Source organism: Carettochelys insculpta, chromosome 2 (assembly GCF_033958435.1).
Source record: "Carettochelys insculpta isolate YL-2023 chromosome 2, ASM3395843v1, whole genome shotgun sequence".
NCBI classification, from domain to species: Eukaryota; Metazoa; Chordata; order Testudines; family Carettochelyidae; genus Carettochelys; species Carettochelys insculpta.
The window spans coordinates 198,640,416-198,666,570 of record NC_134138.1 but is presented as its reverse complement, the minus strand read 5'-3'; the positions used below and the strand labels follow the sequence as shown (position 1 = coordinate 198,666,570).

The 26,155-nt window shown below is 48.9% G+C and overlaps 1 protein-coding gene across 2 annotated transcripts in view; it reads right to left on the bottom strand.

The window, feature by feature from the left end:
- Positions 1-15,094: 15,094 nt before the first annotated feature.
- Positions 15,095-26,155, bottom strand: part of MRPL3 (mitochondrial ribosomal protein L3) — a 78,239-nt gene continuing 67,178 nt past the window's right edge. The window contains exons 10-11 of one of the 2 annotated variants that reach the window (XM_074988289.1): positions 16,559-16,656; positions 15,095-15,110 (exon numbers count right to left, since the gene is read on the bottom strand). In XM_074988289.1, the coding sequence (XP_074844390.1) occupies positions 16,588-16,656 (69 nt within the window). In that variant the 3' untranslated portion in view covers positions 15,095-15,110; positions 16,559-16,587. Of the gene's footprint in view, positions 15,111-16,451; positions 16,657-26,155 lie in introns of those variants that run through there. The other variant, XM_074988288.1, reaches the window with a different exon arrangement.

Here is a 26,155-nt window from a genome sequence, read left to right as displayed (position 1 = left end):
AGGTATGTTGGTCCATTATTGGTAGCTCTATAGAGATAGAAAGGATGCTTCTGCACAGCACAAAATTAGACTTTGTAACATTGCTTAATGACTTCTTTGTTTCGGTCTTCACTGAGAAGTCTGATGAAGGAATGCCCAACACAGCAAATGCTAGTGGGAAAGGGGTGAGGTTAGAAGTTGAAATAAAAAAAGAACAAGTTAAAAATCCCTTAGAAAAATTAGATACCTGCAAGTCACCAGGGCCTGATGAAATGCATCTTAGAATGCTCAATGAGATGATAGAGGAGATATCTGAGCCTTTATCTATCATCTTTGGAAGATCATAGGAGACCGGAGAGATTCCAGAAGACTGGAAAAGGGCAAATATAGTGCCCATCTGTAAACAGGGGAATATGAATAACCCAGGAAACTACAGGCCAGTCAGCTTAACTTCTGTGCCAGGAAAGATAATGGAGCAGGTAATTAAAGAAATCATCTGCAAGCACTTGGAAGGTGGTAAGGTGATAGGGAACAGCCAGCATGGGTTTGTAAAGAACAAATAATGCCAAACTAATCTGATAGCTTTCTTTGATAGGATAATGAGCCTTGTGGAAAGGGGCGAAGTGGTAGATGTGGTATACCTAGACTTCAGTAAAGCATTTGATACCATCTCACATGATGTTCTTATCAAAAAGCGAGGCAAATACAATTTAGATGAGGCTACTGTAAGGTGGGTGCATAACTGGCTGGATAATCATACTCAGAGAGTAGTTATTAATGGTTCTCAATCCTGCTGGAAAAGTATAACAAGTGGGGTTCTGCAGGGGTCTGTGTTAGGACCGGTTCTGTTCAATATCTTCATCAACGATTTAGATATTGGCATAGAAAGTACGCTTATTAAGTTTGCAGATGGTGCCAAGCTGGGAGGGGTTGCAACTGCTTTGGAGGATAGGGTCATAATTCAAAATGATCTGGATAAATTGGAGAAATGGTCTGAGGTAAACAGGATGAAGTTTAATAAGGACAAATGAAAAGTGCTCCACTTGGGAAGGAACAATCAGTTTCACACTAGACTGTCAAGGAATGACTACAGCAGAAAGGGGTCTAGCAGTTATAGTGGACCACAAGCTAAGTATGAGTCAACAGTGTGATGCTGTTGCAAAAAAAGCAAACATGATTCTGGGATGCATTAAAAGGTGTGTTGTGAACAAGACACGAGAAGCCATTCTTCTGCTCTACTCTGCGCTGGTTAGGCCTCAGCTGGAGTATTGTGTCCAGTTCTGGGCACCGCAGTTCAAGAAAGATGTGGAGAAATGAGAGAGGGTCCAGAAAAGAACGACAAGAATGACTAAAGGTCTAGAGAATGCGCCCTATGAAGAAAGGCTGAAAGAATTGGGCTTGTTTAGTTTGGAAAAGAGAAGATTGAGGGGCGACATGACAGCAGTTTTCAGGTAGCTAAAAGGGAGTCATAAGGAGGAGGGAGAAAACTTGTTCTTTTCGGCCTCTGAGGATAGAACAAGAGGCAATGGACTTAAACTGCAGCAAGGGAGGTTTAGGTTGGACATTAGGAAAAAGTTCCTAACTGTCAGGGTGGTCAAACAGTGGAATAAATTGCCAAGGGAGGTTGCGGAATCTCCATCGCTGGAGATATTTAAGAACATGTTAGATCGATGTCTGTCAGCGATGGTTTAGAGAGTACTTGGTCCTGCCACTGGGGTAGGGGGCTGGACTCGATGGCCTCTAGAGGCCCCTTCCAGTCCTAGTATTCTATGCATCTGATGAAGCGGGTCTTTCCCACGAAAGCTTATGCTCCAAATCATCTGTTCGTCTACAAGGTGCCACAGGGCTTCTTGTTGTTCTCCAAGTTTAAATACAGTTTAACAAAACAAAATTATAAATGTACTATCTAGCACAAATGTAACTTGTAAACAAGAGTAATGGCAGAGCACAGTACTGTACCAATCAGTGCTTTTCTGCTTAATTACCAACATAATAGGTAGTCCGTCGTGTCCGACAATGACGCCTTGAGCTTGCACAGGCTCGTCGGCTATGGACTCGCATGTGGCTGAGGAGTCCAAGGTTTGAACAGCATGGGCGTTCACAGTGGGGCAAGGGAAATGTCCTGGCTCTGTTGGTGTGGCTGCTGCTGTTGCTTTCTTCCTCTCACGAGCATCAATAAGGCGTACGCATCCCTGCTCTTCAAAGTTGTCATACGCGTGTTGTATGAGAGCACGCCAGCCTGTTCGGTGTTTTGCATGCTGCTCTAGCTGATCTGGTTTTAAACCAGCATGAGCAATGTTGGCCTTCACGCAGTCTTTATATCTCTTGCGAGGCCTACCTTGATTCCTTTTGCCCTGGGAGAGTTCACCGTAGAGGAGTTGCTTTGGGATGCACGACTCCTCCATTCATATGACGTGCCCTGTTTAGCGAAGCTGGGCTTTCAGAATCATGGCTTCAGTGCTCATGGTTCCTGCTTTGTCCAGGACTTTCAGGTTCATAACTCTGTCCTGCCATCGAATGTGCAGTATTGACCTCAGGATGCATGTGTGGAAGCGCTCCAGCAGTTTTATATATTTTCTGTACAATGTCCAGATTTCACAGCCATACAGGAGACTGGTCAGGACGACAGCCTTGTACACTGTAGCTGCGTCTACATGTGCAAAAACCTTTGAAAAAAGAGGCCCTTTTTCGAAAGAGCGGGTGGAGCGTCTACACGTACAAACTCTTCTTTCGAAAGAAAACAGAAAGAACAGGCCTCCGAAATCGAAATCCGAACCCCAATCCCATATCAGGAAGATCTCTCCCTTTCGAAATAATAAATCGAAAGAGTACATGTGTAGACGCTCCACAGCCCACTCTTTCGAAAGACAGGTCCGTCATGGCGCTGATCAGCTGGAGTGTGGGGCCGCTCCAGCCAGCAGCAGTGGGACTCTATGGTCCCTGCTTTCAGCTGCCTTAAAGACCCATGCACACAGGAAACCTGTGGCAGGAAGCTGAGAGTGTGCTCGGAGCAGGCTGTACACGTGCTTCAGCCACACATTCGAGCACCATCATGGCCAGCAGGCAGCCCCCCTGCAAGCCCCACGGCCCCCCCCACTGAGCCCTCCACAGCCTCCCATGGCTCCCGGGGGAGAGAAAAAAATGAGCCCCCTCCTGGATGGAGCAGGAGCTGCGGGACCTCCTCGGCCTCTGGCACATGGGGGGGGAAGCGGTAGAATGCCATCGCCTTTGCCCGCCTGGCCACAGGCCTCCAGGCCCCAGGCCACCCGGAGCGTACCTTGGAGCAGGTACGCTCCAAAGTTAAGGAGCTCCATCAGGGGTATGCCGGGGCCACGGACCAGGCCGGACACTCCGGGGCAGGTCCAGCGACCTGCCCCTTCTACCGGGAGCTCCCTAGTATCCTGAGGCCCCAGGAGAGTTCCCTCACCACCGCCTTCCTGGACACCTCTGGGGAGGAGCTGCAACCGCCCGAGGTGGAGGAGCAGCCCGGATCAGGGACCATGGACTGGTCGAGTGAGGAGGAGGAGCTGACTATCCTGATCTCCTCCCTCTCCTCCAGCCAGGCAACTGAGGCCCGGGCATCTCCAGATGTTGCCGGGGAACCCTCTGGTACGTACAGGGAGGGGCGCACATACACCGGGGGGGGCGCAATACAATGGCTAGGCGCCCACACATGGGACCGCTGGTCCCGGGCCGTACACAGGCCAGCCCCCACATGGGATGGCACATCAGCCATGCCCAGCACCCACCCTCAGTGGACAGAGCTGTAAGCCGCGCAGGGGTGGCAGCTGGTTGGTGCCCAATGGCACCTGGGGCCCACATACTGCAGCCTGGGAAGGGCCTCCTGCAGGAAAGACCCCAGAATCACACCCAGGCTGGGAGGTCCGGTCTCGGGGGGGGAGGGGGGCGCAGGTCGGTGCTCACTGGGGGGATCAATGTTCCTTGTGGGGGTGGGGACCCCATGGGGTCATCTCGGGCAGGTACACCACGGCCAAGTCCCATCCATTTGGGGCACACTACTGACACGCTCTCCTCCTCTCCACTCAGCCACACCATCCGGGGGCCAGGACAGCCCTGCACCGTCCCTCGTGCTGGACAGCCCACCAGCAGCTCCTGTCCGGGCGCCACCCCAGGCAGGGCGCCATCAGGGCTGTGGCCAGAGGGCCCCCTGGAGACCCGAGGAGGACACAGCCACCCAGCGGCAGGCCGAGGTGGCCGAGGAGCACTTGCACCTAGCCTGGGCCAACATGGAGAGGCGGAGGGCGGCCTGGGATAGGATGCTGGACATGCTCCAGGGCATTGGCCAGGCCGTCTGGGATCTCACTGCCACCGTGGCCCGGCTCCTGGCCCTCCAGACGACTCCCAACCCTGAGCCCGCCCCTGCTGCCACCCCTGAGCCCGCCCCCGCTGCCCCCCCGAGCCTGCCCCCTCTGCCACCACCAGGCTCACCCGCCGCCAGTAGCTGCCGGTGGTACCCACACCTTTCCCCCCCACACCAGGGACCCCACTTCTGGGGGAGCAGGGGCTCCAGTGGCCGACAGGGCTCGCGGCCCAGCACACCTGCCCCAGAATGAGTGCCCCTCCTCCCTCTTCCAGGTTACATGCCCCCCTCCCCGCTCCAAGTTAGGTTCCCCCGTATGTAAATAGCCACAAAGCACACTTTTTTGGATAAAGTTTGTTTATTGTTCACCACCCCATGCTGTGCTCCTTGGTGGATGGTGGGTGGTGGATGTGTGGGTGCAGTGCTGGTGGGGGTGGGGGGTGGCAGGGAGGGTGGTTGACAGATGTGCGTGGGATGTGGGTGTGCATGTGGGTCAGAGGAGGCCTTCGGCAAAAGCCAGCCTGAGGGCCTCCCAGATGTGGTGGTCGTCCTGGTGGGCCTGGAGAATTGGGGCGGTGCTTGGCTGCTCGTACAGAGCACCATCCGGAGGGCCCCCCCCACGGGACATAGGCGTCCCCCTCTCCCTCCACAATGTTGTGGAGGACACAAGAGGTGCCCACCACCTGGGGCACACCGGGGACCCCGACCTCGAGGCATATGAGGAGACACCTCCATCGCCCCTTTAGGCACCCGAAGGCCCGCTCCACCACATTGCGGGCATGGCTGAGGCACTCATTGAATGCTCCCGGGTGGGGTCGAGGTGTCCCATGTAGGGCCTCATGAGCCACGGCTGCAGGGGGTACGCTGCATCTGCCACCATGCAGAGCGGCATGGTGACATTCCCTGCCACTGGGATCTCCCTCTGGGGGCAAATGTGCCGGCCCCCATGAGGCGGCAGAGGCCAGAGTTCCGGAACACCCGGGCATCGTGGGTGTTGCCAGCCCAGCCCACGTAGAGGTCCGTGAACTGTCCCCTCGCGTCCACCAGGGCCTGGAGCACCACCGAATGGTAGCCCTTCCTGTTCACATACTGGCCGGTGCTGTGTGGCGGGGCGCGGATGGGGATGTGCGCACCATCCAAAGCGCCGACGCAGTTCGGGAATCCCAGGTCCTGGAAGCCAGCGACAGTGTTGCCCACATCCCCCAGGCAGATGACCCTATGCTGCAGCATGGCATTGATGGCCCGGACAACCTGCAGAGGGGGAAGGGGGACACATGCTCTAGTGCGGGTGGGGCGGCCGTCACCCCCCACCTCGGGCCTATCCTGCACCCCTCCATCCAGCCCCTGGCCCGTGCAGCTCCCGCCCCCCTCCCATCCAGCCCCTTGCAAGGGAGGGTTCCCCTTGCCCCAGCCCCACCTTACCTGCATAAGGACAGCCCCGACAGTGGCCTTGCCCACCCTGAACTGCTGTCCCACAGAGCGGTAGGAGTCCGGGGTGGCCAGCTTCCAGATGGCAATCATGACCCGTTTCTCCAGGGTGAGGGCTGGCCGCATGCAGGTGTCCTGGTGCCGGAGTGCGGGGGCGAGCCGGTGGCAGATCTCGTGGAAGCTCTGCCTCGACATGCGGAAGTTCCGCAGCCACCTTTCCTCACCCCACTCCCCTAGCACCACGCGCTCCCACCAGTCGGTGCTGCTGGGGTAGGTCCAGAGGCGTTGGGGCACCCGGGGGGCGCCTGGCGGTGGCCCAGGGGGGGAAGCCGCATGGCCCCGGGGGGATCTTGCAGCCACCCGATGAGCTCAGGGGCAGCTGCGGCGAGGGTGCACAGCACTGCCAGCAGGGCGTCCGTAATGACGCCTTCCGCCAGCAGGAGCTGTCTCTGGGCTTCCATGAGCATGAGTGAGTGGGCTCTGCCGGGCAGGAACAGGCTGGGCAGCATTCAGCTCATGCGGAGGGGAGGGCAGAGGGAGGGGCCCTTTAAAGGAGGCGACTGTCTGCTGCCCCAGAAGGGCTTGTCGGCCAGGGGACCCCATCTGTGGTGTTTCCTGCCTCCCTTCTTTCGAAAGAGGGCTTGGAGCCGTGTGGACGCTCTCTGTCGAGAGACCAGGACAGCACTTGGAAAGAGCAGATCGGAACGCCCATCTGAAACATGGCGGCGGCTGCTGTCTTTTGATCACCTCTTTTTCGAAAAATGAACTTTGATTTTTGCCCATTTGAAAGGGCGCTTATGTGTAGATGCAGCTTGTCAGTTTCATGGACTGTCGGATATTGTGCTGATTCAACACTCGCACTCTCAGATGTCCTAGTGCCCGGCTGGCCTGGCAGATTTTGGCATTGATTTCTTTGTCAAGGGAGCCATCATTGGCTATCACACTGCCAAGGTACTTGAACTCCTCTACTGTTTTTAACTCTCTTCCTTCAATAAAGATTGAAGCGGGGAGAGCAGCAGGTCCCAGAGCAGATCGAAACAGTACCTCGGTCTTTCCTAGGCTGCTGGTCAAACCAAAGAGGCGAGTGGCATCAGCAAACTTGTTGACAATGAGCTGGAGATCAGATTCTTTGTGTGCCATAAGTGCACAGTCACCAGGTCTTTGCTGTTTGTCAGGTCCAGGAAAAGTGCATAGAGCAGAACTTGGATCTGTGAGCTGTCTTTATAGACCTGACCAAGGCGTTTGACACCGTCAACAGAGAAGCCCTGTGGATTATCCCGTCAAAACTTGGCTGTCTGAGAAGATTCGTTATCATACGCCTGTTCCACGATGACATGACTGGCTTTGTTCTTTCAAATGGTGAGTTCTCAGAGCCATTTGAGATATCCAGTGGTGTGAAGCAAGGATGCGTGCTGGCCCCAGTGTTATTCAACCTCTTTTTCACATGCATCCTCAGCCAGGCAGTTAGGGACCTGGACCACGGAGTCTACATAAAATACAGACTTGATGGGTCACTTTTTGACCTTCGTCGTCTGAATGCTAAAACCAAGATGCTTGACAGGCTCATCCTTGAAGCCCTTTTAATTACCTACATATGATAATAAAAAACAAAACAACAGTTTAAATACAAATGCATTGTGAATTTATCTTATGACATGTTATCCACGTATAATACTCTACAACGGTTTGTACATACAAAAGCTTTGACAACGGATTTGTTTACCCTTCTTTGGAGAATATCCATGGTCCAAAAAATTCCATAATCCAGTATAACCTATTTCCCAAGGTTGCCAGATTATAGAGGTTCAAGCATACATCCATCGTCACACAAGCCCAGTCCTCAGTTAAACCCACAGGGGCACACCCTGGCAGCTGTATGGCTTCCCGCTGTTTTCAGAGCAGAACTTGCACAGATCTGATGGTTGGATTGGAATTTGGTGACCAGTGTCTGCTTATCTCCTAATGCAAAATTTGGGTTTGGACAAAAGTACTTGCTCCAAGTCAGAGTTAGTGCATCATTTTCTTTAAATCAATAAACAGTCCTGGGGGTAGTCTGCAATTTTACTATGGCTCCACCTGCACCAGTTGCAGGATTCCCCAGGGACTACACAGAACTAAATGTGTGCACGTGTAGACACAGGCTCACTCTCTTCTTTTCTTATGCAGGAAATGGGGTTCGAAAATTACCATCACAAAAACGAAAAGCCTATTTTTACGTGTAATTGAAATTTCTGAGCACTAACAATTTCAGAAACAAACTAGCTTTGGTGCTTTAAATTCAGCAGATTAGATGCTTTAGAATCGGCAGGAAATGTATTGATTTTTTCAGCAAGTGTTCTATGAACTAGACAGTACTATTTCATAACAACAATCACAGTCACACAGGCGTGGTAGTACTCAGAGATGTATCACCACCAGCACCATAATTTCATGAAATTCCACCTGGCAGCATACTACACAAGCTCAAATACCACCCTGACCCCACCCCCAAAGTTGGATTTTCTTGCCTAATTATTTTGTTTTTAATCTATCTTTATTTTTGCCCTACAAGCAGTTTGACCTCAGAATAGCTACCTGGTATCATGCATGGCCTGCCTTCATTGTTTCTCTGCTTTTTCATCCTTCGGTAACAGAGAGAAAGCCGTGCTCATCTATAGTCTATGAAAACAAAAAAGCAGCCCAGTAGCACTTTAAAGACTAACAAAGAATTTATTAGGTGATGAGCTTTCGTGGGACAGACCCACTTCTTCAGATCATGCCTTTTTAAAGAGGCATGCAAATGAGGGAAAATGCAAATGCAAATGAGGTGCAGATTTACCTATGAGGTGCCTCATTTGCATATTCTTTCAAAAGAAGAAAAACAATGTAGACATGGCTCTTCTGAAAGTAAACCCCATCTTCAAAAGAACTCCTCCGTTGGGAAGACGGGTTCTTTCGAAGATGGAGTTAACTTTCGAAAGAGCCGCGTCTACTCTGCTTTTCTTCTTTTGAAAGAAGAATATGCAAAAGAGGTGCCAGATGTGTACACCTGCACCTCATTTGAATTTTCAATTTCCCTCATTTAAATGCCTCTTTTGAAAGAGGAGTACAAGTGTAGACACAGCCAAAAAGTGTTCTTTTAAAAGGAAAAAGAAAGAAAGTGGCGCTCCTTCTGAAATTGCTCTTCCTTTACTGTTTCAGGAATAGCACCTCCTTTCAAAAGCTTCTTTTGAAAAAAAAATTTGTGTAGACAATCCACAGTGCCCTTCTTTTGAAAGAGCAGTCCTCTTGGCGACTGATTTTTCGATCCCTGGCCCATTCTTTCGAAAGAGTGGGGGCTGTGTGGATGCTCTCTTTCTAAAGAGCAGATCACTCTTTTGATCTATTTTTTTGTGTGTGGACACACTCTTTTGAAAGAAGTTCTTTCGGAAGAGATCTTCTGGAAGGGCTTCTTTCGAAAGATCGCTGTAGTGTAGACATAACCTTATTGTTTTAAGTACCCATCTGCATCATTTAATTCCATCACTTCTAGTGATGCATTTATGTTGCTATCCAATAGTCCAGTTCTGGTCCCAATACACAATGGTCCTTTACTTCACACTGTTGAAATCAGTAAGAGTCTGTGCATGAAAAGGTACTGCCTTCCCCAATTCAGAATGACAGCTTCAGGTTCCCAGTTAGCATTTTGACATAAAGAATCTTTCAGGTTCTAACTGTACCATTCTCGTGTGAAACTTTGGCAGCAGAGTTTTTTACCAGAGTGAGTGTAAATGAAGAACAAGAAAGTTTGCTTGTCAGAGTCTTCACCAGGAATCCTCCTTGCAGCTTATTGAGCTGCTCAGAGAGCAGATGCTTGAGTATTTTTCATTGATTGCCCTTGCCACTTTGCCCATACCACAAGCACAGCGGTATCTATCAGAGGTCCCATTCAATCTGTCACATCCCCTCTCCCAGGGAATTGATGGATTAACTGCAACACTCATCTTGGCTTAATGATGATGTAGCCAATAACACCTGAAGTGAAACAGAAAAGAGGCAGCGGTGACCCAGACTCTACTGAACCACAACACATTTTTATTTATTTTTATGTCATTGCACTATTGAAGATATGCCATTACCTATAGCTGCTGCCCCTCAAGATTGCTTATATGTACATGCTTTATGTTTGTCTTGCTGGTTTTGTAAAGGGTCAGCTAAAGAGGAAATTCACACTGATACTAGAAATCCAGCTCCCTGTATCTATATTACACTGATGCCTGACAGTAACTTCCATGAAACATGTCCAAGTCTGCATTTGTAAGACAGTAATTCCAGGCCAGATCCTCTTTTCCCTTACTACATGCAGTGGTGCAGGGCCCTGCATCCAAGTTAAGCACTGAGTCAGATACAGCCAGAGAAGTTACTCCAGATTTATACCAGTATAAATGACAGCTGTGCTGGGCCCTTGGGGCATAAGTACCAGTCAGGATTCAGTTGTGTGGAACAAGCCAAATCAGACAGGTGTGAGTCCCAAGCACAGTAGGTGAGTGGGCTGGAATGATGTGATTGGCAGGCTGCCTGTCTTGTGCTACCCAGCCTGCAGAGGCCAAGGAAAAGCTGCTCCCAGACACAGTAGAAAGCACTTTTGACAGGCAGGACTAAACCCAGAATAACTCCACCAGAGACAAGAAAAATGAACACTCAAGCTGCCCAGGCTACCACAGAGAAGATAGCTCAGGATCAACTACACCCCTGAAAAAGGGAAAAATGTTTAATTTCTGTTAAATAACCCATTGAAAACATTGACTATATTGAAAATATTTCAAACGTCATAACGTTGAAGCCCGTTTAGACCATTTTATATATATATATACTCAGTTGCATATAGATCACATATTTATAGACAGGTAGTTTTCAAACTGTATCAGTAAGAAGCAAAATGGAGCAGTGAGCCAGGTATAGTCAATATATGAAAGATACATAATAAAAATCAATCAGAAAAATATATGCCTCAGGGGGCAGCTCCTGACCTGTGTAATAGCCCCTTTGGTTCTCCGTGTGAGCTTTTTACAAATCCATATAGAAGGAGTGCATAATTGTGCCAGGGTTGAATCCTGCCACCTCTGGGCTTGGCAGTTCATAGCCCCGGTGCCTCTGGGCTTGCTGTCTCCATTGTGAAAGTTAAAAAAACAAAATTGCTCAAGCCCCGGCATCTAATTGTTTGAGCCCAACTCCTGTATGTAAGTATGTGTGGATCCCACCCACCTCCAGGCCAAAGGCACAGCCAGCCTCTCATATTCTAGTCCCAGCTTACCATCTCATGGACTTTACTTTGTCTGGTACTAAAATAATAAACCAAACTTCCGGTCAAAGTTTCTCTGCAAACTTTGCCATTTTCTACAGCATCTGCTACATGATCTCACTGTCTTGCAGTCCCTCATTCTCTCTGCCCACTAGGATAAGCCAGCCCCTCTTATAGCTTGGTTGGCGCTAACAAGGATTCACCTGTCAGAAGTATAATTTGATAGTAGTTACATGCTGCTTTCATGCAGGATTCAAACATTTAGCGTCAGGGTGACTCAGAAGAGGCCAGCATTCAGGGCTAAGAACTTCCCATCCCATTACACTGAATGACAGAAATATCACTCTTGGATACACAGAAACTGTTTCTGAAGCATTAATCCACGGGCTGCTACACTGGTATCAGGAGTAATAACCAAAGTCCTTAAACCTACCTCTCATGGTTTGATCCTCCTCCCGATCGAATCCACGCGCCTCACTCATGATCACGGTTGTCACGGCACAGTGCTTAGCCTTTGCTACGTGACAAGACAGAAGCCGAGCAGGCCACAGGAGGCTATACTCTGTGTAATTTCGGAAAACATAAACATGTACCCAAACCCAGCCTACCTTCTCCTCTCTGCTATCGGCTGTAAGGAACAGCACCAGCAAATGTTAATCATCCGATCCATCTCCACCTCACTTTTTCTGAACCTACTCGAGTACTCTCTGTCCATGGGCTGTGCTCTACTGCTGGCCATGCACATCTGGGATGCCCCTCCAAATAGTAAAGCAGCATGGGCCACATTGCACAGGGCCCAGTTCCGCCTCTCCTGAGCCCTGCTGGAACTGAAATTCAGACTTGGTCCACAGACAACTTGGCCTTCTTCACAAAGCCGTACAGTAAACCCTAGGTTTAATGGACCCTGATATAATGGACTGCAGGGATAATAGATGTTGTCTGCCAGCCCCCCTGCCACCCTCAAATAAATGCCGGAGACTCATCGGAGCTGCCACTGGGAGTGGAGGAGCTGCTGGAATGGCTGGGGCTGCCGGGTTCGCTGCAATGGCTGGGGACACCAGGGCCAAGGGAGCCGGGGGGTGGGGCTGTGGTGGGGGCACAGGAGCTTTCCTCCCCCAGCTCTGTGTGCAAGGAGTATGTTGGCACTCAGCTGCCACTGCCTGCAATGATGCTGAGCAGCAGCCATGGTGTGGGAGGATGCTGCCTGCTGGCAGGCTGAGGGTGGCCACATTCTACCTGCACACGGGTGGCTCGGAGCCATGGGCTGGAGAAGCCGCAGCACTGAGAGCTGCAGGACGTGGAAGGAGCCAGGCTGGCATTCAGCTCCTCTCCTGGTAATTGGGAGAGGGAGATGGAGGTGTGAAGAGGGGAAATGGGGCAGGAGGGGAAAGGGAAGAGGGGGACAGAGGACAGGAGTGAGTGATAGGCTGGGAAGGTCAGTGCATCGTCATATAGTGTAACCACTCGTATATAACAGACTTTTGGCATTAACAGGCACCCCTCCCCCCATTAGTCTGTTAAATCGAGGGTTTACTGTAGTTAGAGACCTAACCCTTTCCCACCGTCTTTTCACCACCTACCAGCCAACTGCACTTCTTGTATCCTCAATTACTTTTTAGGGAAGTTTAACTCATTTATGGTGTTCTGGAAGTTGAGATCCCTTCTGTATCTGTAAGCAAGACTTTGAGGAAATTTCAGGCTTACTCATCATTATAATTCATCCACTGACCAAAGTGGGGGGGGTGTGGGGAGGGATAGTTCAGTGGTTTCAGCAATGACCTGTTAAACCCATGGTTGTGAGTTGAATCCTCGAGGAGGCCATTTAGGGATCTGGGGCAAATAGATAAAAAAAAAGGTGGGGGGACAGGCGGAGCTGGATGGTGCTTGGTCCTGCTAAGAGGGCAGGGGACTGGACTCCATGACCTACCAATATCCAGCTCCATGAGATGTGGATCTCACTCACTGTATGTACTATTGTACCAGGTGCTTTTCTAGGGCATAAGGACCAAAATTGCCTGCCTAAAGATTTGATAGTCTAAATAGTCAGAAGAAACTCTGTAAATTCTAGCCTGGGTTTTACATGGGACCCAGGACAGACTAGAACAGGACAGTCTGTTAGCTTCACTTAGTTTCAGGTCAAAAAGAGGCCAGGCCAGGCCAGCCGTATTTAATAAACCTACATGTTGCATCAATTAACATAAAGTTTTATTGTGCTAATTAAATATTTTCCAGTAGCCTCCTCAGCCACGCTCAGCACCTTAAATGTGCCTGACCTTTGGCCATTGTGAACAAGCTGGGAAAATGGGCTTCTCATTTCCAGGTGTTAAGTACTGGCCCCTCTTCAGAAGAGGCTTTTATTGAGAGCACGGAAATCACTTTCTCTAATAGCACGGCACAGCACCTATTCTTGTTTGTCTTTCTGCATCTCAGATTCTAAAGCCTAAATTGTATCTCATTTCCTCTCCTCCAGCTCTTCTGTCCACCTGAAAAGGAAACCTAGCCATCATCTAACAAAGGCTCGTTCTATTTTTGATGAGCCCAGGGAGAAAGCTAAACGGCAGAGCTAATAAAAGCCCAGCAGCCAGTCAGAACAGATTCTTTGCTTTTTTTTTAAAAAAGTATTCACCATATTCTGATGAATGCCAGCCTTTCCATCTCTGAACTACACAGGGGTGCTGACCCACACTGCTCAACTCAACAGACAGCAGTTGTCTTCCTGTTATTTACACCCCTGTAAAGCCACCTGCTGCCTTGACCTCAGATACTCATTAGAATGTGACTTAATTCACAACATTTTGAAAAATGGACTTAGATTGATGCTATAAATGGTTAGTTTCCAACCTGTTGGGATTCAGGACCTACTCTTAAACCTTGAGGGTCAACCCAAAGACTCCTAGGGACACTCCCAGACCCAGTGACCCCACACAGAAGTGGGGTTCAGCTATACAGTAAAAGCCTGGTTACCTAGCACTTGGATAACCGGCATTCAGCTAATTAGCATGCCTGGCCGGAGGCTGGCTGACTGGCTGGGGCCAGTTGCCACATGGCTGGCTGGCTGCTGAATGGCTGTGGGGAAGCAGAGCGGATCCAGCTGCCTGCTGCCTGGCTGGGGACGATTCCAGATACCCAGCCAGATGTGAATGGCTGTAAAAGTGACTGGGGAGGAGAGGTGGGGCAAGTTGAGTCTCCCCCTCAAAAACACAGCCACCCTCCCATGGCCCCTGGGGAGCAGAGGGTAATAGGTGGGGAATTTGGAGGCCTGGAAGTGAAATTGGCAAATTGAGAGGCTGGGCCAGGACTTGGGGAGCACGGGGGTGCGGCGATGCAGTAGGGATGGTCGGACATGGAGACAGAGGGGTTGAGGTAAGGAGCAGTGAGCTGATAGCTCTCCCAAGCACACATGCCCCAGCCCCAACACAGCACATGGGAGCAGCTAGTAAAGATGCAGAGGGACAGGGGTTCCTAAGGATCACATGGGGAGCGGGGGCAGGCAGAAGGGATTGGCAGTGAAGTGAGGGAAGATCCAGCCACTCCTCGGTGGAGATGGCTCAAGCAAAGGAGCTGGTCTAGTTTCCCTCCTGAGGGTGGTGGAGGGCCTAGACTGAGAAGTTCCCTGCTTGGTGCAGAGTGTAGCAACCTGGAGGTTAGCTGAGGACAGGACCATACAACTCGGCCTTTTACCTGACGTCCCACAGAGTTCCACAGAAAATTATAACCTTTCCCCAGGCTTTTGGATCATCTCATAGAACATAACAGAGACCCCCTGTCCCTGAGACGGGGTTTTGGAATGCAGCAGAGAATTGAATCTCTCTGACATTTTAAAAGAATGATTTTCACAGAAATTAGCACCATTTCCACAGAATGCTGTTAACTCTCTTTAGATGTCTAGGAGTTTAATCCCTATTAAAATCTATAGGAATTGTACACATACTTCACTATCACCGCTGCAAATCTGCTGATTGCCCAGCCCACATCCTCTGGAGGTGCCCAGAGTATTAGCCCGGTGGTCCTTTAGCGACAAGTCTGGTCCTGCAAAGCTTTCTCAGCATGGCAATCCTTGCTCTTACTTGGTGTCTCATTGTATCCGGTAATAAAGTCTACAGGAGCTTGTCTGTGCCAGGCCTAAGTAAAAATGGAGTGAGGATTTCAGGGCATAGCCCACAGACACGAATAGGGGGTACTGATGTGGTTAAAGACTTTGGGCATGAGGGACAGGACTGGCCTGGAGTTTGAAAACACAACTACAGCCAGTGGTTACATTAATCATGGTTACAGTCCAAATCTGTTCAGAAACTGTGGTCGACGCTTGCTAGGAATACGAAGTACACAGTAAGGATTCCGGCAGCACATTTGCGTTCTTAAGACGCCCCTGCCCACACTGAACAAACGTATTCTAGCTTCGCCATGCTCACCCACAGCTGTCAAGGCAAGCTTTGTCCCCACATGGACAGAGGCAGCAGTGTCTGATGTCCTCAGTTTTTCCCCAAGTGGAGGTACTGACTGAGGAGTGACATGCAAAAATGCTGTCCCTGAGTAGGAAGCCAGGGTTTTTAAAATAAGGCCCAGAGCCTCACGGGTATGCAGGCCCTGAATACCTTTGAGGAGCTAGGCCCAAGAGCCTAAAGTTAAACTCATAAATTGAAATATGAGGCACTTAAATAAGTGGTTTGATTGTCAAATGTGCCAAGCACCCAGCAGATGCCACTGGAAGGTGTCAAGTGATCCCACTTAAAAACAAAAGGCTATTTATTGAGGAGGCTAAATTTGTGTTCCTGTTTCTGTAACTCTCGAGCGCAGTGAGCAAGCACAACGTGGAATATAATCACACCCTCAGCTGAAACCTACTCCTTTTGCTCTTCTTCTCTCCACCTTTCCCTCGCTTTCTGTTTTGATTGCTGCTAACTTTCTGTCACACATTGCTCAAGCTTTTGATCACGTGTATGTGTTCTGATGGCACTGGAATGCAGGCATCCTGTCCAGTCACCTGGATTTAACGTTGACTTTCTGGAGCTCTGCTCCTGCTGCCGGAAAATACACTCACCTTAGTTCCCGTGAGCAGCTTCTTTGACCCCTCCCTCCCCAAAAAAATAGTGACTGGGCTTCTCAAGTCTGGCTCAGTGCTCAGGAGCTTCAGTGGAAATAAGCCACACACAAACATTGGGCCAGATACAGCTAGACTGGAAGGGGAGAATTTAGGCAGGGATTGTTTTCAAATATGAAACATTCCAAAACTTGGGTGCCCTGAGATATTGTGGGGTTGGTTTGTTGTTGCTTTGGAATTCACTTTGTTTTCTTGCTGTGTAGTATGTGCCACGGTAATTCAGCTGCAAGCAACATGTAGCTCCTCTTCCTTCCACACAGTGGAGAATTAGATCATACCTCTTTTCACAAGAGCATATACATACAGTCTTCCTGCCCTTGATTAGCATGATATGTTGGGGAAGAGTTACACATGACTGTTGTAAAGGAAAACCGTGCCTTGGTGATCTATTACAATTTGTAACTGCCGGGGCGGGGGGGGGGATGTTAACAAACTTGTGGTCAAGGGTGATCCAGTTGATATCATTTACTTGGACTTGAAAGTCTTCGATAAAGTCCCTCACCAAAGACTCTTACGCAAAGTAGGCAGCCATCGGATAAGAGGGAAGGTAATCTCACAGAGCAGTACCTGGTTAAAAGATAGGAAACAAAGGGTAGACAAAATGGTCACTTTTCACAGAGAAGAGATGTAAATAGTAGGCTCCTCCAAGGCTCTGTGTTGGGACCAGTACCGCTGAATATACTTTGTGAGGTAACCAACTTTGTACATGATAGTTAAGTCCAAAGTTGACTGCAAAGAGCTACAAAGCTGAGCTCACAAAATTGAATGAACAAGTAACAGAAAGGCAGGAGAAATTCAACATTACTATATGCAAAGCAATGCATATAAGAAACCATAATCTCAACTCTATGGGGTGTATCACTCGATAAACAGCCCTGTTCTGTGCATTGTCTCTGCAGCAGCTGGTACTGACCATTGCCAAAGGACAGGACACAGAGCTAGATGGACCCTTGGTCTGATCCAGTATGGCCATTCTTATGCTCTTTTTATCAGCTAGAAAATGTCTCTCTTTCTCTTTCACAATAGGTGGGTAGTCTGTTACTTATGACCTCACTGAAATATCAAGTGAACGCACATTTGGTTGAATATGATATTGCGCTGTTGGTGTTTCACTGTTCGCTTACAAGTTGAATCAAAAGAACGATTAAAGACAGCTAGAAAAGTACAGATTTGCTCTTTAGCATTGTCATCTGGATATTATTTTCTGATTACAAACCAAACTCCATAGACCTGTCTTTAACTGGGCTTCTCTTATGCACTTCATCATTTTGCAGGCCCAATCCTTGTCACTTAGGGCAAGAATTCCAGATGTGCTCTGCACTGGCCTAGCTCCATTCCCTTTAGATTCAGTGGGGGTTTGATCATTAACTTCAAAGTGAGCAAAAGTAGGAGCACCATGAATACTTTTAACAATCTCACTCGAAATGTCCATGCATCTGCAAAACTGGCACTGCGGCACACAAGTGAGCCTACAAAAAGGTAAGTACAAAAATGGGGTTGGATTTAAAAGTCTGTTGGTATCACTTCCTTCCCCTGACATGTGCCCTAATCTTGCAAGACCCTGTGTGATGCTCAGCAGAGATTGCAAGTGCTTTATAAGAGCCTCACAACACCCCAGTGAGAAAATTGTGATAGCCATTGCAGAAGCAGTCACTGGCACTTCTCGGTTCCCCCGAGTAGTTTGCCCAAAGGCCCCACTCCCAGTCCCCTCCTTCCTCCACAGCCCCACCCTTGCTCCGCCCTCCCCACCTCCCACCTTGTCCCTCCCTTATGCCACTTGCCGCCTGCCACTTGCTGCTCTCCACCGTCCCACCAACTCCTTCCTGAGCTGCCCAACAGCTGATTGGTGAAACCACTGAGCAGCTGTGGCTTGGGGGTTCTAAGCACCTGCTATTTTTAACCTGGTGTGCTCCAACCCCAGACTACCCACAGAGCAATATGCAGATGAAGACACCTGTGGGAGACGTCTTTGAACATGGGGGCACTATTGCACTGCAGCCACCACATGGTCCTTGATGGATAGAAGGCCCAGGTTCACTGGCATGGGATCCACTGGGAGTGGATCCATTTGGAGTTTCCTGTCTGCTGCAGCCTTCATCTGCCTTCACAGAAGAAAAGAGCAGCAAAAACTGTCCCACGCCCCTCCAACAACTACCAACACATCCTCTTTTTGTGCTAAGCTCTGCAGCTCCAGAATCCGGCTGGTCAGCCGTCAATGAAGTCACAAATAAGAGGGTGACATGAAGACGTCCTACTTGTGATCGAGTGATCACCAAGGAGACCCACAGAGATGACAGTTACGAGAGTAGCCAGTTAATTTTACAACTGGGGAGAATGAGGCATGGAGATACTGTGGCTCAAATCCGGGAAGGCGTTTAGGCGCTTAACACCCTTTGAGTTCAGTGGAATTTTGCCATGCAAATACCCTCACGGGTCTGGGCTCGTGTGACTTATCCATGTGATCACAGTGAACCAGCAGCAGTTCTTGGCGCAAACCCTCAAAGTCTTGATTACTGGGTCCTGGCTGTAGCTGCTAACCCTTATAGCAACGCGTCTCAAAACTGGGCCCACAGCTCTAAGCCCTGGAGTTTAGCTTGGATGAGCTAATCAGAGACTAGTGGAGGGTGCATGGCACCTCTCCATTTGGAAGGAGCTTTTCAAGCCCGTTCATGCCAGCTGTGAATGAGTTCCTCTTTGCATTCCATTTCATCACAATATAACGCATTAGGAATCTCTTTCTGCTAATGGAGTTATAGGAACAACAGTTGAAAGCCAACAGTGTTTAACACTTTGCTGGGAGTGAAACCAAATAGACACTGAGTTATAGGAAATATTAGTAGCAACGGTATGTGTGGCTGCTGGAAAATGAAATGAAAATGCATTTGCTGTTACCTGCTATGATACACAGTAATGTTAAGTTACTGTCAGTTCTGACAGAACCATACAACACATTCTGTGAGGCTGGGATAGCATGAAGTGCATTTATAAGTGTTGTTTTATGAGTTGATTATAGATGGTGTAGTTCGATGTAGTACCACTTCACTAGCCCTGGTTGGGCGCATGGATAAGATGCAAGAAATGTGCACAGCAGAGAAATACAATTATCTAGCAAGTGTCTGGCTGGCTATTCCGCGGTTACCATTGCTGAAGTGCTGCTGCCCTTTTTCATGCCACTCTAATGCAAAGCTTTTCAGGCTGATTGCAGAGTCTCTCCGCTGGCTCTGCTTACAAGTGTTTATTGGCAGAGCCCCAGAAATTCCTTTGGGATGCCATTTATCAGGCTGAACTGACCTGACAAGCTGGTACAGAACGAAGAATACAATGTTAAGCACCCTGTCAGAGTCACTGAGCCCTGAGTCTATTTCACTGTCAGCACTGGACCTTTGGAGACAGTCTAGTGACATCAAAGGAGTTACCTCTGATTTACCCCAAAGTGAGTGAGGTAGGAAACTAACCTACAGTGTGTCTGACAGAGGGGATGGGCCTCCCACTGCTCTCTCAAAGTCCAATTTAGGGTGAACATGCTGCATTAACTCCTTACTCAGCATCAAAGGGTCAGCGAGTAGAGCGGGTGTGTGGGCGCATGAACTGAAACCTATTTCCATATACCTGTGAAATGAAACTCCCACATTACACCCACACAATGCACAGCCGGCCTGTGGGTCTCTTTGCCTGTGGGTGTTATTAAGGCCAAGATTATAAGAGGGCACAAAAAAGAACTAGATGAATTCGTGGGGAATAGCATTGTGGGCTATTAGCCAGGATGGGCAGGGTATGAAATACTATGCTCTGAGTGTCCCTAGTCTGTTTGCCGGAAGCTGGGAATGGGCCACAGTGGGTGTATCACTTGGTGATTACCTTCAAAAGCAGCAAGAAGTCCTGTGGCACCTTATAGACTAATAGATATTTTGGAGCATAAGCTTTCGTGGGCAAAGACCCGCTTCATCAGATGCATGAGTGGGGGGCCGGGGGGAGTTTCAGTGGAGGGTTTAAAGAGGGTGTCTCAGTCAAGGGGAAGGACAGAGTTGACAAGGTCGGTTCAGTCAGGGAGGATGTGGCCCATTATCAGTTGCTAATGTGGAGGTGTGAACATCAAGAGCAGAGAAACCGGGTTTGTAATGAGCCAACAACTCCCAGTCTCTGTTCAATCCTTGGTTGATGGTGTCAGATTTGCAAATGAATTGCAGCTCAGCAGTTTCTCTTTGGAGTTTATTTTTGAATTTTTTTTTGTAGTAGGATGGCTACTTTTAAATCTGTTACTGAGTGCCCAGGGAGATTGAAGTGTTCTTCTTACAGGTTTGTGTATGTTACCATTCCTGATGTCTGTTTTATGTTCACTTATGCTTTTACGTAGAGACTGTCCAGTTTGGTCAATGTAAATTGCAGTTGGGCATTGCTGGCATATGATGGCATATACTATATTAGTAGATGTGCAGGTGAAAGAGCCTTTGATGGTGTAGTTGATGTGCTTAGGTCCTGTGATGATATCGCCGGTGTAGCTATGTGAGCAGAGTTGGCACCGAGGTTTGTTGCAGGGATTGGTTCCAGGTTTAGAGTTACTGTGTTGTGGTCTATAGTTGCTGGTGAGGATTTGTTTAAGGTTGGCAGGCTGTCTGTAGGCAAGGACAGGCCTGCCCCCCAGCATCAGAGTGGGGGATTGTTGTCCAGGATGGGTTGCAGATCACTGATGACGCGCTGGAGAGGCTTTAGCTGGGGCTCTATGTGATGGCCAGTGGTGGTCTGTTGTTGGGCCTCTTTTGTAGCAGGTGGTTTCTGGGTACATGTTGGGCTCTGACAATCTGTTTCTTCCCTTCCTTAGGTGGGTATTGTAGTTTCGGGAAAGCTTGGTAAAGGCCTTTTAGATGTTTGTCTCTGTCTGAGGGATCAGAGCAAATGCAGTTGTGCCTTAGTGCCTGGCTGTGTACAATGGATCGAGTAGTGTGCCCTGGATGGAAGCTGGAGGCGTGTAGGTAAGCATAGTGGTCTGTGGGTTTCCAGTATAGGGTGGTATTTATGTGACCATCACTTATTTGCACAGTAGTATCCAGGAAGTGGATCTCTTGTGTGGACTGGCTGGGAGTGTAGAGTCTGAGTAGACAGAGAGTCCCCATATCCAGATTATTACCTGTTCTGTTCATGCCCTCTGGATACTGTGCTAGACTCAGTATGGCCATTCTTATGTAGATTGAGTGCCGTAAATAAAACATGGCCTTTCGTTGCCATAACTACACATCAGAGTCAGCTGTGCTGAACTTTCAGTATTTTGTGGCAAGTAATTAATATTTGCACACATAACTAGCAATTACAGTGAACATTTTTTGTAAAGCTTCTTTTTTATTAAGTAAGCTATTATCAGCTTCCTCACATCTCTTAGGATATTGTCTGTCAATGAGTGCTGGAAACATTAACATAATCTACGCTATGTAAGAGCTGTCAGGAACGCACAGATGTGCTCAGTCACAGAGGCTGTCAGACACATGTTAAAACTCAAAGTGAAACTGCCAGCATATCCAGATTAGTACTATGAAACCTGACACAGCCGAGATATCAGCCACCAGAGGTAAAATTAACTATTTGTCTGATCCCCAGTTTCACACCTAGTCAAACATCTCACTCAAACAGTCAACGGGAATTTGGATATAGCACGATGCTCTACCTTTATAAATCTCTGCTCATGTAAGCAGAGAACGCAAGTACTTTGGCGGATAGGATTAAATTTCAAAGCCGTCTGGACAAACCTAAAGAAGGGATCTGAAGCAAATAGGATGAAATTCAAAATAGACATAGGCAGCATACTCCACTTGGGAAGGAACGCTCAGTTGCACGAGTGCATGGAAATGGCTGTCTAGGAAGGAGTACTGCAAAGGGGATCTGAGGATCACTGTGGATGACAAGTGAAATACAAGTAGACAGGGTAACACTTGCAAAAAAAGCAAATGCCATTCTGGGTTGTATTAGCAGCAGTTCTGCAAGTAAGATACAGCAACTAATTCTTTCATGCCACTTGGCACTAATTAGGCCTCATCTGGACTAGGGTGTCCAGTTCGGGATGCCACGTTTCAGGAAAGAATGTGGACAAATTGGAGAAAGTCCAGAGAAGAGCAACAAAGAAAATAAAAGATCTGCAAAATGCAACCTCTGAAGGAAGATTGAACAAAAAATTGGTTTTGTTCAATCTGGAGGGAAAAAAAATTGAGAAAGGACATGGTCACCATTTTCAAGTACATAAAAATGTTGTTACAGGAAAAAGGGAAAAATGTTGTTCTCCTTAACCTCTGAGGCTAGCAATAGGTTTAAATTGCAGCAAAGGCGATGAAGGTAAGGCTTTGGGAAAAGCTTCCTGTCAGGCTGGTTAAGCACTGGAATAAATGGCCTAGAGGGGTTGTGGAATCTCCATCACTGGAGGTTTTTTCAAAGCAGGTTAAACAAAAGCCTGTCACGGACAGTCTAGGTCAGAGGTTTTCAAACTGTGGGTAGCGGCCCAGTACAGGACTGTGGAATGTAAGGCACTGGGTCACTGCACTCAACACCCAAAGACCCTGGCAGGCAGATAAAGCTGGGTCATGACCCACACTATGAAAACCATTGCTAATCCCTAGCAGGTCAAGCAGCACATGGTGTCCTGGAACCGGCCAGCAGCAAGTCTGGCTCCTAGGCAACGGGGTCCATGGGGCTGCAGAGTACCAGCTCTGCCCTTCCACTGGTCAGTCGTTGGCCTATGGGAGCTGGGGCTGGGCAGTGCCTGCGGTTGAGCTGGAATGGGCAATAATTTTGGGTGGGAAGCCACCTAAGGAAGTGGTAAGCAGGCCCGTCCTGAAGAGTTTTGGTGCCCTATGCAGCCCAAGCACTTGCAGGCTCTATCCCCAGTGGAGTGGAGGCAGTGATGCCATGGGGTGGGGCTCTGCTCTAGGCTGTGTGGGCAGGAGGTGTGTGTGGTGGGGAAGGAGACAGACAGGGAGACTCTTGAGGGGAGCAGACCTGCTGGGCAACACAGCTATCTAGAGCTGTGGGCTGGCAGACGTGGGTGGGAGAGGACTGGGTCACGGAGACTGGGGGCAACAGGGCCAGGAGGTGGAGCAGATGGCTGGCACAGGAGGATTGGGCCCGCTGGAGCCGGCACTGCCTACAACCGGTGGTGGCCTGAGATATACACGTCATAGGGCATGGCTAAATTAGGAGCACCATTGGCGCCCCAAAATTAAGGGTGCCCTACACAGCCCCATATCCCTAAGGACGGCACTGCTGGTAAGCCATCAAGGGACACACTCTTCTGCGATATTAATGGAGGACGTACAAGGTCTGGGGTGGAGGTTGGGTGCAGAAGGGAGCTTGGGTGTGGGGTCTGGGGGGGCGTTAAGGAGCGAGTGGTTTGTGACCTGGGACAGGGGATTGGCGTGCATGAGGGAGGGGATACAGAGCCCAAACAGGGACTGTGACCTGGAGAAGAGGTGTAGGAGGGGGTACAGGATATGGGGGTGGAGTTATGACCTGGGGCAGGGCTGCAGGGATTTGGATTGTGACTGGGGTGCAGAGGATTTGGTTTATGTGGGGAAGGGGTTTAGGAGAAGGGTGGTGGAGGGTTTGGGTTGTGACCTGAAGCAGGGGTGGAAAGGGAGCAGAGAGTTGTGGGAAGAGAGGGGCTGGGCTGCCAGTGGCAGTTGCTGATGGGGAGGCACTTACCTGGGCAGCTGTCGGCCGGCAGCCCAGCAGGCTCCTCAACCAGGCTTCCTGCCTGTCACACCCTCACATGTTGCTACGAGCAGTCGACTGCAGGGGCCATGTGCTTCTCTGAAGGCTGCAAGCCTGAGGGGAGGTGGGGAGGGGTACTTCGTATGCTCTCCATCCTGCAAACGGGCAGCTCCCATTGGCTGCAAACTGACCGATGGGATCTGTGAGTTGTTCTGGGGACAGGAGCAGTGTACAAAGCCTTTTCCTCTGCTCCTGGGATTGCAGCTTTCAGAGAAGCACATGGTCCCTGCATTGGGCACCTCTGAGTGGTGTGTGAGGGCAGGGCCAGCAAGCAGCCTGGCTGAGGATCCTGCTGGGCCATGGACTAGAGCTGGCAGGCTGGATCTGGTCCACAGGCTGTATTTTGCGTGCCCCTGGCCTAGGAGCTGAACCTGATTGTGGGGTATAGCACCATCCACAGTGCCAGGACAGGCAGGAAGCCTTCCTGTGCACTGCTGCTGGCTCGGAGTCACTGGAGCTAAGCTGTTTCCCCGCCCCCACCCCGTGCCCCAATCATGAGTCCCCCCAGTCCCAGAGCTCCCTCCTGCACCTTGTCCTTGGCCCCACCCCAGACCCTGCATCCTCAGCCCTGAGCCTGTATCCCCCCCTGCATCCCAACCCTCTGACCCAGCCCTGAGCCCCCTCTCACACCCCAAAACCCTGTTCCTCAACTTAGTTGGGTTGCAGGCCTCAAGAATTTTCTTCAGTTGAGTCTCCAGAAAGAAAGTGCGAAAACCTCCGGTCTAGATAATGCTTAGTCCTGCCTTGAGTGCAGAGGACTGGACTGGAGGACCTCTTGATGTCCTTTCCAGTCCCACCACTTCTATGAGTCTATGATCCTCTCTCCAGCATCTAGACAAAGTATGACAAACTATTCCCCAATCTCATACAACAAAGCACCAGTTATAATCTGGTATATTGTTAAATGACCAGGAGTCACTGCCAAAGGCAGAGCAGTAGAGACACATGGGAATGGACAGTGGGTCTAAGGAAAGTTGACATACTGGCCATAGTTGTTTACTGCATAGTACCTGCCAGAAGGTTCCTCTGTTGTGCACTCAAGTTCCTACCCCATGCTATAAAGAGGTTAAAGCTACTTTTAAAGAATGTTAGAAGAGAGGCTAACGTTGGCAAAACAATTTAGTTCTGGTATAACGGTAGTATCAGGAATAGCGGAAAGTTGAAAGTTTAGACGTAATAACAAAATTAACACTCATGATTCCCATAGTCTCTGAGTGCCTCACGAATTGAATGCATTTATCCTCTGTGGTGTAGGTACTCTAGGTACCGCTATCAATAGCATTTTGTGGATTGGGAGCTCATGCCCAGAGAGGTTCAGGAAGTCTGCTGTACACCAGCAAATTGGTTCTGGGTCTTAGGACAGCATTGTAAGCACTGGCCCATCCTTCCTCTCATTTTAGACCCCTCAGAATTAAATATCAATAAATGTGTCCATTTAACTCTGGTATTTGAAAGTAAAATTAACAAACGTTGTTGTTCAGCCTGTGACTATTATTGAATAGCTTTGTTGTCTATTCCTGTTTCCACCCCAAACGTACTTCAGCTATTTCACTTGTTTCCTTGTCCAATGGACCATGTGCACTATTGAGCTAAACATTTTTCTGAGGGTGTTTTTCTAGGTCAGGGCTACAGTTATTGACAAAAAGAGCAAGGTAAAGTTCACTCAGCCTCTCACTGAAACTTGTAACTTCCACAGACAGACTGCTGGCTCTGGCGTGTCATAAACAAGCACTATTTATTCATTTCACCATTCAAATGAACTTATCTGTCCATAGTTTAAAATGATGATATTGCAGCAGAAATTAATTATTTGAAATATCTAATTGCTGTAATAACACGCTGTAGCCAGTGAGTGGGATAATCATGTTCAGCACTTGTGCAGCAGTAAATTAATGAGGATTAGATATTAGCAAGAGCATCCTTATGATGCTCTTATGGAAACAAATATAGTCCATCGGTTCATACTGTATTTATCTTTATCAATACCCTTGCCTTTTTGCAGATGGGTGAAACAGACACGGAGATTAAGTGAGAAAATCAAAGCCAGCACTTGGGAATTTTTGGAGCCTGGTCCCACGCTGTCTCTCACATATATGGACTAGGCAGTGACTATCAATTGATTCATTATTGTGCTGCATAGCTAATTCTCAATAAATGTGCTGCTAGTAAGATGGTATTTAAAATGGCCTGTAATCTCATATATCTCCTTTTCAGTCTGCATGGCCAGTCCAGATAGCCTTTCTGCTTATAATTTCTGACCTAATACTCTTTCCCGCATACCTAAAGTTTCCACTCAAGTCTATCAGTTTGCTTGCTT